Below are 16577 nucleotides of genomic sequence, written 5' to 3' on the forward strand. Positions count from 1 at the left end.
GGGTTTCACAAAATTGTACTTTTGAAGACATGTGAAGCCAGGCTGTGACTGTCAGGCTGTAGGAATGTAAAGAATTCATAGTAAAGCAAAGAAATACCAAATGTTCCATTTGTTATTTCTGCTTTGACTGTAGTTTGCCCTATCACTATGGCTGTAAAACAAAGTATAAAAAAATACGGTTTTATTTTGCCAGCACAGCCTTAAAATGAGCTGCATGTTATGGAGATTGTCTCCTACAGAACCTGCCTTTTTGGAGACGTTTAGGAGAAAGGAACTGGATGCTGCTTTCAGGTCTTAATGTGTAAGGGTGTAATCATGCTGAAGGTGGTGTCCCTGTGGGTCACTCTCCTCCTGCTGAAGAAGCCAACCTCCTCCTCCTTTGGGTCGAAGACCAGCACGTGCTGGTCAATGACCCGCACCACCCTGCTGCAGCTGCCCTGCTTTTCCTTCTGGCTCTCCGGCCGCACACGGACCACCACCTTGACGTGGCTGCACACATCTTCTTCCCTGGCAGGAGTCATCCCTCCTGCTGCCCAGCCCCGCCGCCAGCACTCGGTCAGACCCGGCACCCGGCTCCTTTCTGCAATGACAGACAGGCTTTGTTCCAGTGTAGCCTGAACTCGCTCCTTGCAGCAGCTCACACGCTCGGGCAGGGCCCTGTGCTGGCCCAGCGCTCGCCAGGGCCCTGCCCCGGGGCAGCGAGCCCTTGGGAAGCTCTGCGGCCGCCCCAAAGGGCGACTGAACTCGGCACGGCCCCGGGGAGTTCGGAATTCCTGTCTCAATTTAAACACTCGGTGCCCTGCGGGCTTCCCTCTGGAGCAGACCGAGCTTTCGGGCGAGACACCCCATTTCTGTGCGCTAAAGCGAGCCGTGTTTTTGCTCTTCAGCAGGAGGAGCTGCCCGTGTCGCCCTGCCCGGATCGCCACAGCCACGCCGCAGGAAGAGCCAAAGGGAGCAGAAGCGGATTTGGGGTAACGTGCCCCGCACGGGCTGCAGTGCCCGAGCAATCCCAAAGCGGGATTTCCTCTCCACAGCCGCTTCTGCTGCTGCCGCCGGCTGCCGGCCCGGCCCGGAGCGGACACGGTGCGGGCTCCCGGGGCCAGCTCGCCGCTCCGGCCGAGCCCGCTCGGCTCTCCGGGCCCTCCTCACCCGGCGCGGGCCGCTCTGCCCCGGGGCCCGCCGCCGGCCCGGGCCCTGCGGCCGCAGCGTTCCCCCGGGCCGGCCGAGAGGCGCTGCCCGCCGGCGGCCCGGGCCTCCCTCGGTGAGCCCGGGCACTGCCCGCTCTGTGAGCCCGGCCGTGCCGCGGCCGTTCCCGGTCTCTCTCTCTCTCTCTCTCTCTCTGTGTCTGTGTCTCACCCGGGCCGTGCCGCGGCCGTTCCCGGTCTCTCTCTCTCTCTCTCTCTCTCTGTGTCTCACCCGGGCCGTGCCGCGGCCGTTCCCGGTCTCTCTCTCTCTCTCTCTCTGTGTCTGTGTCTCACCCGGGCCGTGCCGCGGCCGTTCCCGGTCTCTCTCTCTCTCTCTCTCTCTGTGTCTGTGTCTCACCCGGGCCGTGCCGCGGCCGTTCCGGGCTCGCTCCCGCTCTCCCCGCGGGCCGCGGCCGCACCAACCGCCATCCGCGGGATTCAAACACGGCCAGGCCGCGCTCCTCGCCTTCCCATTGGCTGCGCCCCGGGACGTCACCACAGCGCCGGCGACAGCGGTAAGTGCGTGGGGCCGGGCGCGCGGCGCCGTGCGCGGGGTCCGCGGGGCGCGAGGGGAAGGCCGGGAGGGAATGAGGGACGGGAGGCACGGAGGGAAGGGGGACCGGGCATGAGGGACGGGAGGGAAGGGGGGCCGGGACTGAGGGACGGGAAGCACAGAGGGAAGGGGGTACGGGAGGCACGGAGGGAAGGGAGGCGCTGCCGGGCGAGCGGGCGGCCTCTGCTCCGCGTGTGCGGCCAGCCCGGCTCGGGCGGGGCCGGCCCCGGCCTCTGTCCCGCTCGGGCCCGGCGCGGAGCGGGCCGCTGCCGCCGCTCCGGCGGCCTCCGAGCAGAAGCGCTGCGGGGCGGGGGCTCGGCCCTCGCTGCCTTTGCGCCGCTCAGCGCGGGGCCGAGCCCGAGGCGCAGCCCGCGGCGGGGCCCGCTGCCCTGCAGGCGAGCGCTGTCACAGAAATGCCATAAAACACGGACTGCGCTCGCCTGAGAGAAGCTCTCCGAGCGCAGCAGGCGGTGGCCGCGAGCAGAGGCCCTCCGGCAGCCCCAGGGCAGGGCGGGCCTGTCCCGTTCGGCCGCTCCTCGCCTCACGGCGGGGCCGGGGCGGGAGGGGAAGGCCGGAGGGGCAGAAAGGGCGGCTGAGGCGGAGCGGGGTCAGCGGGGCAGCCCGAAGCCGTGCGGACAGGCAGGGCAGGGCCAGGAACGCCTTCCCCTGGGGCCGGCCGAATCCAGGGGAGCGGGGCCCGTCGCAGGGAACGGCGGTCACCGGGAGCAGCGGTGCCAGCGCCCCGATCGCCCTCTCCCCCCTGCTGAACGGAGCACCGCGGCCTTTGGGCTGCGATGTCCCCTGGGCGCGCCTGGGTCACCTGCCCAGCTGCGTCTGCTCCCTGCTGTGCCCAGCGGGAATCCAAACCAGCCCCAGCTCAGCCCCTGGGGAGAAAATGAACTCCAGGCCGGGGAAACCAGCGGAGCACACCGCGGTGATAGAGGTGTTTGCTGTAGGCACGCTATGGCTTGTGGTAAAACACATCTGTGAGCCTGCCCACAGCTGGAGCCACGCGCACTTGCAAATTTAAACTGGGGGAATTGCGGCCCAGTTGAAGCCTAAGTGATCAGGAGAGTAACTTTGTCAGCATATCCTTATGCAGGCAAAATATTGGTAGCCTCTGGCAAGCTAAATTCAACAAAAGCAGATATTAAAAGCTCATAGTGCAAAGAATATGCTTACAGCTTGAGCACAATTGATTTGTAGATAATCTTGAATGTTCTGAAAACATTTTGCTGACTTGATGTATCTGTAAAGCTGCCCAACTTGGAATGTGCGTAGCTTTGCCTATAGCATTTCCCCTATGTTATTTAAACAAATACACCATTTCAAGTATTTGTTTCAAAGTAATTCCCAACATCTACTGCTCTTCTAGGTTGATCAACTCCAAAATGTTCCCTCAAAATCTGTGCCAAGTTTGCAGATGTTTGTTTCTGCGTAACTTGAAACTGAATTCAGTAAATGTGGCTGGTTTGGCCAGAAGGATCCAGTCTTCATCAGAAAAGCTTTGTGAGTCAGAGGAACAAACTGTCCAGAGATGTGAAGCTGAAGAGCTGCCTCAAAATGCAGAAAACAGTAATTCTGGAAGATTGCACATACCAGTGATGCTGGAGGAGGTTGTTAATTTTTTATCCCCTCAGCCAGGTCAGGTGAGTTAAATGATTAATTGACATTTGTGATCCATTAACAGTCCAGCAGAAAAATTTGGAGAGTAGGGATGACTTTCGTTTAGAGGAATAAAGGGATGCTCCTAAACAATCAGTTTTACCTTTCAAAGGTCCTCAATTGTTTTGAAGTTTAAATTAAAACTCTGTATTCAAACTAATAAAATTCTGGTGTCTGTGTGCCTGAATCCCCAGGTAGGTGGTATTTATTAAAACTGTCATATTTGACTATTCTGTTGCTTTTGTGCTTGTCTTTCTGAGTTGCACTTGTGTATTTGTAAGGTTATGTTAATGACTCAGAGGGGAGTTTTCATGTGTGGTTATCTCATCAGTTTGTGAAGAGCCCTCTTGCTCTTGTATGAGAGCAGTAAGTAGGTAGGTTTTAAACATTGTTTAGCCCCATTAGCATGGAGAGCTGGTTCAAGCCTTCTTGTTTGGGTATGGTACTGTGTAAGTGGTTTGCTTTTGGAGTCTGGGGTAGTAAATGGTTACAGGTGTCCTTGAAAAAAATGATACACAGGGAAATGGTTTTTGTCTGGGTGGTCTCAGTATCCATTTAACAAGATTTTTTGAATAATGTAAGTTCTTAAATAATGTTCACATTTCAGGTACTTTCATCTGTGATTTTGGTGCTCATGTTAGCCTCATAGAATCTTACAAGTTCAGGCTTATCAATGTGTTGTTTTGCTACAACGACTGAAACAACAGGTAAAGAAGCAGAAGAGTCAAAGTGTGTGTATATTTTTATTTTTATTTTTATTTGAGAACAGCATGATCCAACAGTGGCAACGAGAACAGCAGGATCCAACAGTGGCAAAGTGATATAACAAGTTAGAGGTGGATTCAATGGTCAGAAATTTGCAATCAATTCTTGTTGTGTTTCCATGTGTATCATTTTAAGTCTTTGAAGAAGCAGTGAAAATGCAAATAGTGTCGATACACCTTAGCATACAAATTGCTCTGGCATGTGTTCTACTGTTGAAGGTATCTAAATTAGAGAAATACATAAGGAACTTTGAGTTCAGATTTTATTTTGATGTCAGAACTGTGATGACATTTTCACACATTAAATGAACATATAAACTGTGATACACTAGGTGAAATATTTTTTCCAGTTGTGTAAGTTTTTGCTTAGATAAGAAGAGCCTGATGAATCAGTGTCCCTTAGACTCTCTTTGTTGAGGTAGAAAATCTTACTTGGCAACAGGACTTGTAAATATTCAAGGTAATGAACTGTGGAGAGCAACTATTACTGCCCCTGAAAATTTTATCTAATTTAAATATTTTTTTCTAATTTAAATATTTGTAAAATAGCTTATTATTGGGGTAGGATTTTTTCAAGCCTGTGTGTACATGGTTTTTCAGATTCCTAAGCTAGCAGTGAACCACTGGTGACTGCTATAAGAGAGCCCAAGTGTGTTTATCTCAAACTGAAGCATTTATAATGCTGCCAAGCTGTTCAGCATGGCTGAAACTGGAAACTGTTCAGCACTTCTGCTTTTCTTTTTCTGTTTGTATTCACAGCACTTTCTGAAGCCCTGAAAAATAAGTATTGTGCAAAAGGATGCAGTGTGTCACCTGAGTTTTGCTAGTGTGAGTGGAAGCCTGAACACAGGTTAGACAATTTCTCACTAACTCACACGAGTGGTGCTAATCAGTTTGTGCTAACATGGATGTCAACTTGGGAGTGTCACATAAATTTAGATTTTTAAGATTATAGTCTTGACAGGAAGTCTATGAACACTTTGTTTTGTGGGCAGGAAAGGCACTGCTCCTATCTTGAATTTAGTTTTTCTGCTTTATTCTCTCCTTGCACATAACGATTTCCTTTGCTCGGCTTTGATGGAGTTATATTCTTTGTTATAAAATAGCTGATTTGGGCCTCTATTTCTTCTTGTGTCTTAAGACAAGGAGCTACCGATATTAAAAAATCTAATTAGAAAGATGATGTTCTCTCTATAGTTATGGTCACTGAATGGGATTTTCATTTTACTTATAGAGGTTCTTGCGAAAGGAAATGTTACTTAAGAGTGAGTCACCGCTGAGATAAAGATGTTAGTGCCCTCCCACTGAATATTCTTGTTGACTGTCTCCTTTGGGGAATCTGTTTGTCAGGAGCTGGAGCAATAATACTTCCATTTATCTTTGAATTTTCCTTTATTGCCTTGTTTTGCAAAGTCCCTGTAGTACTCCTGTCTTTGAAGCAAAGACTACAAACTAGATTTTACCAATCTACCTCACTGCTCAATGAAAAGTCTCTTGCAGTAAGTCCACACATAAGTAATTTCCTCTTTAGGTTTACTGTATTGATTACACTACATTTTAATCTTCTCAGTCCATGCATGTTGTTTGCAAATACCTGACCAATGTTTTTGCAGTTTCTGGACAATTCTCTGTTCTCTTAAAGAACCAAACCTATTTTGAATCAATGTTTGGACATCCAGAAGCATGTTTTCCCAGTTTTCAGCCTACTTTTTCCTATTTTTTTCTTTTGCAATGCTCAGATTTCTTTTTAACTAGAGATGTGGATCTTTTCCACATACTGTGGCTATAACATTAAGTATAAGAATTTCAATAGCAGTGAGTTCTAGTATGAATGCCAGAGGATGAAACTCTGAAATTTCAACTGTTCTTATGAGAATCTTCAAGGTTTTTGAGTTGTGAAGCTCTAGGAAATGGTAGTGCTCCAGCACCAAGAAATACTTCTATATATAATATTTAAACTCCAACTAGAAGAGAAGCAAATATTATGCACTACTCAGATTATTTGGGGAAGCCTGTAAGCTGATGACATCCATGGTTCTATGTGACTGGTTTTATCTATGGTTGAGTATGATCTGGAAGAGACTATAATGGAGATACTATAAGCTCTGCTAGTATTATTTGGTTTGTGATAGTTCTAGAAGGTGTTTTTTTTTTTAGTATCTGTAAATTAAATGGTAGGTGGTCAAACTTGAGGTGAGAAATAACCAATCAGACCTTTCCATTTTCTCCAGTGTTTAAGGGGTTCATCAGAAGCTGTTAATAGTAGATGATTTTTTTTTTACCTCATTATGTTAATTTATATTAAAAAAAAGGCAGTTAGGTTTCCCCAAAGAACTCTCATCTGGCATCATCTTAAGTTAGCCAGGACTCACTGTGGGTATTTCCCTTTTGATTCTCCGTGATGTTACTCGGATTGTTTTTGCTACTTGGCATTCGTTGAAGGAGGTATCCTCTTTGTCTTGAAAATCATGTGTTATGTTTCATGTGTTATTTCTTTTACTTGGAAATCATGTGTTGGTTTCTAGAAAGAGACAGGTATTTCCTGAGAACATGCAGCTTTGCCATGAGCTCTCCTTTCACTCTTTCAGGTACATACTGTTTTTTTTTTCAGGATAGTTGCTATTTTCACACATCCAAACATCACGTGATTCTTTTTCAGAAGAAGTGTGAGCACGGACTTGTAAAATAACAGGAAGGAAGCGTAAGATATTGCTGACAGCCAGACATGGTTTTGCTGTGAGTGAAGTGCTGCTTGAGCTCTGGGATTCAGGTTTGAAGACAGCTTTTCACCTCCTGGAGGTTCTGTTGCTACTCTTGGATGTTGATGTGGAGCATGGTTGTTTCCTTCCTTTTCTGCAGAGCTAGTTAGTCAGGTAATAGGACACACTTGGAGGAGGCTGAGGGAGACTGCTGGTGTGAGAAAGCAGAGTCAGTTCTGAAATTGTTGTCTCAGTTTCTGTGTGTTCTTGTCCATATTTCTGCCTTGTACCGAGCAGAAATGCTTGAAGGCAGAAATAACCTTTCTCAGAACAGCACCCTGCAGAGGGGACTTCTGTTCTGTGGCAGAGCTTTCCAAGTGTTGTGGTGTATAAATAGTTACACGGTGGTGCTGGTGACCAGGGTTCTCATCACAGCACCTCCAAAGCCATCTGCAAATCATTTCTAACTGGAACGACCTGTTTGTGCTATAGGTTCTCAAAACTGAACTTTTCTGCAAGGTGCCCAAAGTAAAGGGGAATTGAAAAGGGATCTGGAAAAATTAATTCTGAGTTCTCAAGTTGTATGAGTATTTTGGTAAAATGCAGCCAAAATGCCAAGTTTTGAAGGGAATATGAGTTGCATCATGAGGTAAATGATGAAATACTTGTTTTGGAAAAGCACTACACACACATGGAGATAATAGTAAAAGTTTTTTTTGTTTATCCTGTTTTTCACTGGACTTGTAAAATGAGTAAGGTCACCTGAAGCAATCAAATTGCATGATGTTCTTTATTGTAGAAACAACTATTTTTTTGTGAGAAGCATGCTGAAAATATCTTTCTATATGCAAATTTTATGGCTGATTTTTCTCTGTCAGCAGCACAGTGAGCTTTGTAGTGATTGGTGTAAAAAAGGAAGGAAGGTACAGAAACTTGCAAGAGTCAATAAATTAACAGAGTAATTCTGAAAATACTCTGGGAATTCCAGAACACGTTTTTTTCCCGTGGTACTTGAGTGTTACTGGGGCATATTGAGAGTTGTTTCAGTTGATCATGTAGTTCCTGTGGGTTTTTTCTGTCACTCTTACCTTGCCTGATGGCCTGGCTGCACGTATTGTAAATTTACACAAGAGGCTAGCCAGGCTTCAGGTCACAGCTCTGTGTGGAAGTGTGTATTAAAGTGTCCATGCAATAGAACGTGTATATGTGCAAAGTATTTTTGGATGTATCTACTAGGGAACTAGTTAAATGGATTCTCATCAGCTAGCACTGTTTGAAATACTTGCCTAAAATCATACTTTAAGAGGGATGTTTTTAGTGAAGTTAGCTTTTGAAGTTAGTGCATGAAAGTGGAAAACATTCTCAAAATAGTTTTGACTAAGATATGCAAAAGATAGTCCTTCAAGTACTTAAAATACTAATATTGTCTGGTTCTACAATGGCAGTGTACACATGCAGATTTGGAAAAGCAGACCCCATTTGCTTACGTTCCTTGACTTACAACCACTTGCTCTCTGCTGTGCCATGCAGGCAAAATAAAATGCAGTAAGGTAGAAGGAGTGTTATTTAACAGTGCAATGCCAACACATGTCATCTGTGTTTTACAGGCACCTACATCTGTGTGAGTGCCATCCCAAGATGAGAGAGGACAGAAGGGCCTGGGAAGAGAACAGAACAGGAGGTGATATTCATGAACTGCTTGCCAGCTGAGGAGGCAGAGAAAGTCACGCTCTTCAGTGGTCTGCTTGTTTTACTGACTTCTGTAGTGGGCCCTCCAAAAGTACAGGGATCTTAAATTCCATGCTGACAGGTGACTGAAAGCACGTGCCATTAATTTGGCAGCACTGCATACCTGTTCTCTGTTTTGAAGCTGGTACTGCTGAGTGGTTAGCCTGTGGTACCAGGAAATGAAAAATATCCGTGGGTTTGGATCTGAGTGATGGCAGGATACGAATGAGGCATGCTGAAGAAGCCCCTCCAGATTTTACTTTTTTTATCCTTCAAGAATTAGGGTCTTTAGAAGAACTAGAATACTTGGATGAGAGGAAGAATTAGCTGCTGGCTACAGCTGCACAGGGAAGAATGTTCAGGTTGTAGTTCCTGCCCATCTGCCTGACCTCCTCATGTTCCCAGCTGCATCCTGGCTCTCTGGAGGCATATCTAAGTGTTACCAGCAGCACAAGTAGGAGACCTCTCACCAGCTTGGTTCTGCATCTTTCTCTGTGGCAGTGGAGGAAGGAAGGGCTGCAGCTGCTGTATCCAGAGAGACCAGCAAGGCAGCAGGGGCTGCCAGCAGCCCTGCAGATGTGCAGGTCTGGTTTTATGGTGCCGCTGGAGCACATAACAAACGACGGCGCTTCAGGAGGCTGCCTAGGATGCTGTGTTACAATAAAGCAAGATGCAGTGCTTTGGGGTGACTCAGCTTGCAGTGACGCTGTGTGTGCTCTCCTTGGCTGTTGTGACAGCATTAGTCTTTGCACCTCTTGGGGAAAACTAATAAAATTCACCAGAAAGTAATCTAAGCCCTTTAAATTTTAACTTGAGTGAGCCTGTGTTCTCAGAAAGGGTGATAATTAATATATGTAGCTACTCATTTCCTCCTCATCTAGTACTGTGTGTCTTTAGTCAGCCTTTTGGCTAAGCTTTCTTATTAAATATTTGAAGTTGAGTTTGCAAACAGAAATGCAGACTTTTTTTCGATCACACAAAATATTACTAACAATTGAAGATCACAGGTGGAGTATGGGAGATATCTGCAGGTTTTGTTTTCTTATTTTGTGTTTTATACAGTTGGCAGTAGTTTTGCACAGAATTGATCTGGGTAAAGAGATGATTAAGAGGTTAAGCTACTAAATTTGTTGTTTAAAGAGGTATCTGAAGGTTAAACAGGTGTCATGCACACGTATGGTCTGATATTTTTTAAAATATTTTTTCTTTTTCCCAGGCTTTTGGAGCATGTTATCTTCATTCCAGTGATGTTTGCTGATGCTCAGCATCTTGGGAAAATACTTTTCTAATAACTGTGTTTTAATAAATGACAAATTCTTCTGTTTTAATAATGTCCCTGAAATAAATGAATATTGTTTCAGGCTGACTCTGTATCAAAATGGTATTATTTAATGTCAAAATTGCTGTAGGAACCTGGCAGCCATGGCTTATCAAAAACACATCCATGGCTTTTTTTGGGATTGGCTAACCATTAATAATAAAGAATTAGATTTTTACTTGAGCCTTTGTAAAATTTTCATTGCATCTTAAATATCTCCTCGGTCATAATTGAGGAAAGAAGTTTCTTGTGAGGTAGCAGAGGAAGTCAGCTTTTTCTTGTTAAGTCTGATGATTAGCTGAAGTCATTCAGACACTGAAATTTTAATTTCCTATGGAAATGTTAATAATGGTGTGATTGAGTCATAACGTCATTAAATCTAATTCCAGACAACATTACTCTTAGGAAAATGAGTGAAGTAAATAATGCATAGTGAGGCAAGTTCTGCCAGTGCTGTCTAAAAGCAGGTGGCAGAGGCAGGTGGTGGGTTTTGTTTGCTTCTCTTACCTCTTGTGCAAGGGGAAAGGGGCTCTAGAAAATAAGTAAGGAGTGCAAAACAAAGCAGAGCAGAGGTAAAATGCCTTTTTATATGTTTTCATACAAAGCCTGTTCATTTTTGTTCATATGCTGTTTTGTATTTAGCTGTAATCAGAAAATTGAACCTTTGTGAAGAAAATACATTGGAAATTATTTTGAGGCATTACGTGGTTGTGATTGATGGGTGCTGCAAAATGTGTTCACAGCCATCTTTTTTCTCCTCTCTGTGAAACGATGAAGAGATGGTTGATGGTGCAAGTTCCTGAAATTCTTGGATATGCAAACTTAGTGGTGTTACAGATATTTCAGCTGTACACTAGAACACTCTAGCAGCATCCTCTGTTAGTGTTCCAGTGGCATGACTGGGAAAATGGGAAGTGATGGTTGAATTACATTGAATTGGTGAATAGGCCAATACTGGAGAATCGTTCTGTGTTGTACTTGATGTGTGATCTGAGAAGGTTCTTTTCCTACTAAATGCCAGCTGTTCATTTATATTCTCATCAGTGGTGATGTTAGACTTGGTGTGTAAACAACTTTTTTATCATTTCACAGCCTGTCAAAAAGTACTTGTGGAGAAAAATTAGTCCAGTTATGTTTTACCTATCGGTCCTTATTTTTTGAAATTACAAGGGATAACTTTTTACATGGGTGAAAGACGTGTACTGTATAGAACTGATAGATATCTTTTGCTTGCAATCAAACTTCTTCTTTGCTATGTGCTTAATTTGATCTTTTCCTAGGTGCCAGAAAAAAAACCCAGGTTTTATGGTGTAATGTATTGCCCTAAGAAAAAATACAGAAATGTAAATTTCACTTTTTTGGTCAACTTTATTTTCTGGCAGGCCGTGTTATCCTGCATAATACCTTTTAATCCCTTTATAATATTTTCACTGACAAGTTCAGCTCTTGTACACTTGAGCAAGCTTTGGCTGGGAATTACGCCTGTATAGATAAATACACAATTTTCATAGCGGTGTCACCAGTAGCATCTTGTTGGTACTGGGTCTACAGATTTGTATAAAGCTTGTTTGCATTTTCCAGGAGTTCCTTTTCTGTTCCTTGTTATTGATGAGGAATTCTAGGTTGCAACATGGCAGTGTGTTGTTACTGATTGACGTGGAGATGACATCAGAACACTGAGCCGTTCAGTAAGTCACCTGTCATTTTTAGAGTCCTTACAGAAGTTACAGAATGCAAATGAAAAAATTGTGACTTTTCAGGAGGCGAGTAAAGCATAGCTGGGTGTCTGTGGACCGTGTGTGATTCACTGGATTTGTAATATTATTTTCCCTTCTGATTTTGAACAGGTGATTAAAAATCAAAGTGCTCTAGCTTAAAAACAGCTATGTCTGATTTACTTTACAGAACTTACTTGCAAAATATTTTGAATTCTCATAAGAGAAAGCAAAGGTTATTAGCATGCTGAAGCCTAAATACTGTTTCTTACTAAATATAAATAAAATAGTATAAAAATGCAATAATAACTTGGTCTCATTGACCTCTTATTTTCTTAGTTCCAGGATAGTTTTTCCTATTTGTATGTGAATAGCAGCAAGGTATGTTTTAATAATGTTTTCTTCTGAGACTTTGAATGTGTGTAGTTTCTTAGAAAAACAGTAGAGCTCTTCCAGCATTTCTCTAAAAGTACATTTCTCTACTAACAAATCTTTGTTGCTATCTCACAAGTAACTTAGATATCTTGTCTCATGAATGCCAATGGTTTTTCACAATCTGGTTTATTTCATGTAAATTTAAAAACCCCGCCTGTTGTCAGACATATAAAACACGTGTATGCTGTTTTAATTCTTGTCTATTGAATGGGAATTGAGGACAAATTCTTGGGTTGTTATGCAAAAATTAAAATACAGACCTTTCTCTACATGGTTGATTTATACATGCATTAGGTAGGACGTAGTGGTAGGTGCAATAAATAATTTTGAGATAATTGGGAGGACACAGGATACTTAGCCATTTTAAGCCACATCTCGAGTCAACCAAAGAACCAGTGCTTGGAATGGAGAAACGTAATGGAAGTTTGGAGATACAGGATTTGGACTTGATCAGGGGTAGGCAGACCTTGACTTTTGAGATTTAGTCTGAACTCCTTGTTAAATGGCTTTGAGAAGCTGCAGGTATTTCAGCTTATATGGGTCACAGTCATTCACCACAGGGGACTTCCAGCAGAGCAGAAGGGGGGAGAGTATTTCAAGGAAGATCTCCAATTGCTCAATCTTCTAATCAGTATTTTCACTTTAGCAAAAGTAGTTCTAGATTTAGAATAGTTCTAGAAACATGATTAAATAGTTTAAGGTTTGGTAGATGCCATTATTTAAAACCAGCAGTATTGCTGTTGTGAGTTTGGGAGTGAGCATACACAGTGTATATTTTGTTTGAAGAGAAAGGACTTCTCTCTTTTTTGATGAAGAATTTGTTACATGGGTATTTGTTCAGCAGGATTGAATGCTGACCTCGGCTGGCATTGAATTTATAAACAAACTGTAATCTAGGGACAATATTAAAAAAAGAAAGTGACCTTGGAAATGATGTGGAGTAAAACCTGCTGGCCTTTGTGCAGGGGCCCAGAGAAAATGGTGGTTCTGTCCTTTGAGACTCTCCTTCCACTGGCCTGTTCAGGTAGATACAGCCACGCAGTGCTGGGGAAATAAACTCGATATCTTGTTCATGGACATGTCTCATATGCTGTTTACTGTTCAAACTCTGCTTTGAATTTAGACTTTTGTCTCTTGAATTATATCCCTACAACCTTTGAATCATCCACAGATTACCTTTATAGACTCATTAATTCAAATTCATTACACAGAATTTATGTTTACAGCTCTCTTGTAAAGTTGAACAGTAGCACTGCTTCTACTTGGCAGAATTTAGGGGCAGCAGTGCTGCAATCCTGCTTTGGAAGCCCGAGCAGAAGTGCCTCTTGCCCTGTTTTTTCCACAAGGTTAGCATTTTGGTGTAGAGCTTTGCAGCACACTGGAGGGACATCCACGTGCAGCTGTGGAGGTCACAGGGTGTCTGGGAAGCAGATCCAGAGTCTCTTGAGTTTTACAGAGAGAAAAATGAGGAACAGGGTGACCTGCCTGCTTGGTGTGGTGACTCCTGAGAGCCACAGGGGCTGCGTGGCCAAAGTTCTGGTGTCTCTCTGCCAGCTGAGTGCATTCCTCAGTTACTGCCTTGGATATTGCCATTTGCAGTGTCACTTCACTTTGGGAAAGAAGACTGGAGTGGAGGTGGTGGATTGTTCCTGAGGGTTTGCTGGAGGAGCCAGGCTGAGCACGAAGGCAGTGGAGTGTCGTGATGCCGCTGAAGGGGACAGGTCCAGCGTGCCTGCTCCCCCCGTGTCACCGCCTCCCTCAGCTCCTGTCCCTCCCTGACTTGGGCACATCAGCTAAACACGCTAACACGTCAGAAATAAATGCAGCTTTTCCTTCTGTTTCACTTTTCTGCGCCGTGTTGCTGCGTTTAATTGGCTTGTGGAAGTACACAGTAAACACCTGTGCTGAGAGAAATTAACTACAAGAGGCAAAACACACATGAGAAAATAATGCCTAATTACTCCTACACCTACCACTTAACATCTTGTGCAGCTTGGTAGTCTAACTGATTGGCTTTTTCACCTGCTAAAAGCTCATGTCAAATACTGACATTGGTAGGTTCTAGTACAGTTCTGGAGAAAACGTGCTTTAATTAAAAAATATTCCTTAATTGCAACATTCATGCTCGTTTTAACCCTCAAGAGCCTTACCTGTTCCTCCCATTTCCTCCAGGCCTAAAATAAAACTCCTAAGTTCTTCTGTCGGAGCAGAAGGTGAGAACAAGTAACACAACTTTCCTTTTCCAGGATCCTGCACTTGCAGCTTTGGCATCGTGGCCTGAGCATTCAGGAAGAACAACTGGCACAGAAGTCTTTTGGAAATCTTAACACGTTTTTGGAGAATATCAGTAGAAGAATCTTTCACCCAGGATTATCTTCCTGTTGTTTTCACTGCCAAACTTGAAAATCCCATTGCTGCTTAGTGCAATGGTAGAGTTGTTATTACTCAAAAATCTAAGCAAAGGTATTTTTTTTCCCCAAAACGAGATGGCTGAAGACATTTTGTCACTCTTTCCCACCCCTTTCCATCAGCTGGTAACTTTACTTCTGACACAGAAAAAATTTCAGCCTTCAATTGTTCAAATCAGCCAGGACTCTTAAGTGACAGAAAACAGGATTTTTTTTGATGGTAGATATTTTCATTAATAATAAATAACGCTATTTGAGCAGCTTGTAAAAACAAAACAAAAAAAATATTTAAAATGTGGTTCTTGAGCTTCAAACTGCACAAAGCATTATTTGTACTTTGATTTTTTGAGATGTTTATCTGCAATGGAGTTAAAGCAGTGCTCCTGAAAGTCTCCCCTTCAAAAGGCCTACTTGAGCAGTTGTGTCAGTATCCACTTTTGGTCATCTAAATTTAAAACAAGACTTTTGCTAAGAAGGTCAGTGTAACTGCTTTCCTTTTGATCTTGCATCCTTGTGGGTGCCTGGGTAGTTCTGTAGGAAAAGTTTTCCTGAATGAGTCAGTGCACTGAGTCATAGCATGCAGCCTGTAGTGCTGTAGACTAACTAATTGGTAACAGTCTCAAATGTAATTAAAGCACAGTTGTCAGCTCTGTGTTACTGACTGACATCCCACTGAAGTATTTTGTTTTTAGCCACATAGATGAATTGGTTTTGCTGTTAAAATTGGTGTGGTTTAAGATGTTGTTTCTGTTGAATAGACCTGCCACTGCCATTATCTTTTACTATCCTCTCTGATTTTTATAGTGCTCAGTTTGAATTTTTTCCCTCTGTTGGGTCACATATTCAGTAATAATGCTTTTTACCATGCCTGTGCATTTGCACATGTTTAGAGTCCTTTGAGGACTTTTTAAAGTTTTCGTCATTAAGAGCTGTCCTATTAGTGCTGATTCATGTTTTTTCACTATTCCTAAACTCTTTAAAGCATCATTCAAAGCTTTTGAAAAATCAAATGTGTTTTTTGTGTTGTCTTGCAGATTACGTTTTCAGTTTTGGTAGTTTCCATGTCTGATGTTCATCTTGTATTGTGCCCTGGTTTATAGTAATAAATGGCTTTTTTTGGTCCACGTGTGTGCCCACCATCCCCAGGTAATGAGCAGTGTTTTCCAGTGGCATTGGAGCCTTTCTTTCTCCTGTTCTTCAGTTCCTCTGTGTGTGTTTTTCTTACCATCATGCAGCTTGAGGCAAAGGGCTGTATGGAGGACGTGGGACAACAGGACATGTCTTGAAGCTGTCTCTTTCATTAAGGAAAATAATACAACCTTAAAACACTGGGAGAAAAGCGAGGTTTGATTTTTTTTTTTTTTGGTCATTTGCATTCATAGAGAAAACAAAGCTTTGTGCAGGACTCCTGCTTGTTCCCACTGAGAACAGAGGAGTGAGAACATGAATGGTTGGATGGTTGCAGCCGAGTTTCTTATTTCTGAAAACTACTGAGACAGTAATTTTGAACTTTAAGAAAGGCCTGTACTACTTGTGTATGTGACGAATACTGAAGCTGGGATGGTGAACAAATGCCTTTTTAGAGACTGGAGGAGGTAGAAGGTGGTTTGATGGTATATTCCTTTTCTCTTGAACAGTTTCTGTTCCCACTGAAGCTCTTTAGCTCGAAGGACACTGCTGAGTCACAAGAGCATCAGTGACACAGCACTAGTTCACATCAGGAGTGTACCTGGCCAGGTGTCCAGTCCCTGGCACTTGAAAATTTCATTGCTGCAGCTGCTACTGGAAGCCTGAAAGAAGGGGAAGGGAGAGAATGATTTTCTGCCTTGTGGTACCTGACAAGAGTAATTGAAGGAGTTCTTGCAGGGGGAAATTGGGGGCTGTATTTGTACAGTACCATTTGTAGGCACACAGAGCCTCATCCCCAGTGGGTGCAGCTGTGCAGGACAGGTGAATACAATTGAAGGTAAGGAGCCATGGAGTGCCCAGGTGTGCTGAACAACCACACAGGGAGCAGAGGCACACAGGTGCAGTGCATCAGCAGGAGGAGATAAAAGGGTGGGCTGGAGGACAAAAAGATCAGCCACTTGCAGCCTCCTGGAGTGCCC

The 16577-nt window shown here is 44.0% G+C and overlaps 1 protein-coding gene and 1 long non-coding RNA gene across 4 annotated transcripts in view; both read left to right on the forward strand.

Moving 5' to 3' along the window:
- Positions 1 to 1296: 1296 nt before the first annotated feature.
- Positions 1297 to 16577, forward strand: part of METTL15 (methyltransferase like 15) — a 73354-nt gene continuing 58073 nt past the window's right edge. Inside the window, exons 1-2 of one of the 3 annotated variants that reach the window (XM_053979940.1) lie at positions 1297 to 1699; positions 3113 to 3386. In XM_053979940.1, coding sequence (XP_053835915.1) covers positions 3129 to 3386 — 258 coding nt within the window. In that variant the 5' untranslated portion in view covers positions 1297 to 1699; positions 3113 to 3128. Of the gene's footprint in view, positions 1700 to 2104; positions 3387 to 16577 lie in introns of those variants that run through there. The other 2 variants (XM_053979939.1, XM_053979938.1) reach the window with 2 other exon arrangements.
- On the forward strand, positions 7351 to 11935 carry LOC128808619 (uncharacterized). The gene is made up of 2 exons (XR_008437505.1): positions 7351 to 8675; positions 9810 to 11935. It is a non-coding gene; the product is annotated as an uncharacterized LOC128808619 (long non-coding RNA).

The sequence above is a fragment of the Vidua macroura genome, chromosome 6, assembly GCF_024509145.1.
Source record: "Vidua macroura isolate BioBank_ID:100142 chromosome 6, ASM2450914v1, whole genome shotgun sequence".
Lineage (NCBI taxonomy): Eukaryota > Metazoa > Chordata > Aves > Passeriformes > Viduidae > Vidua > Vidua macroura.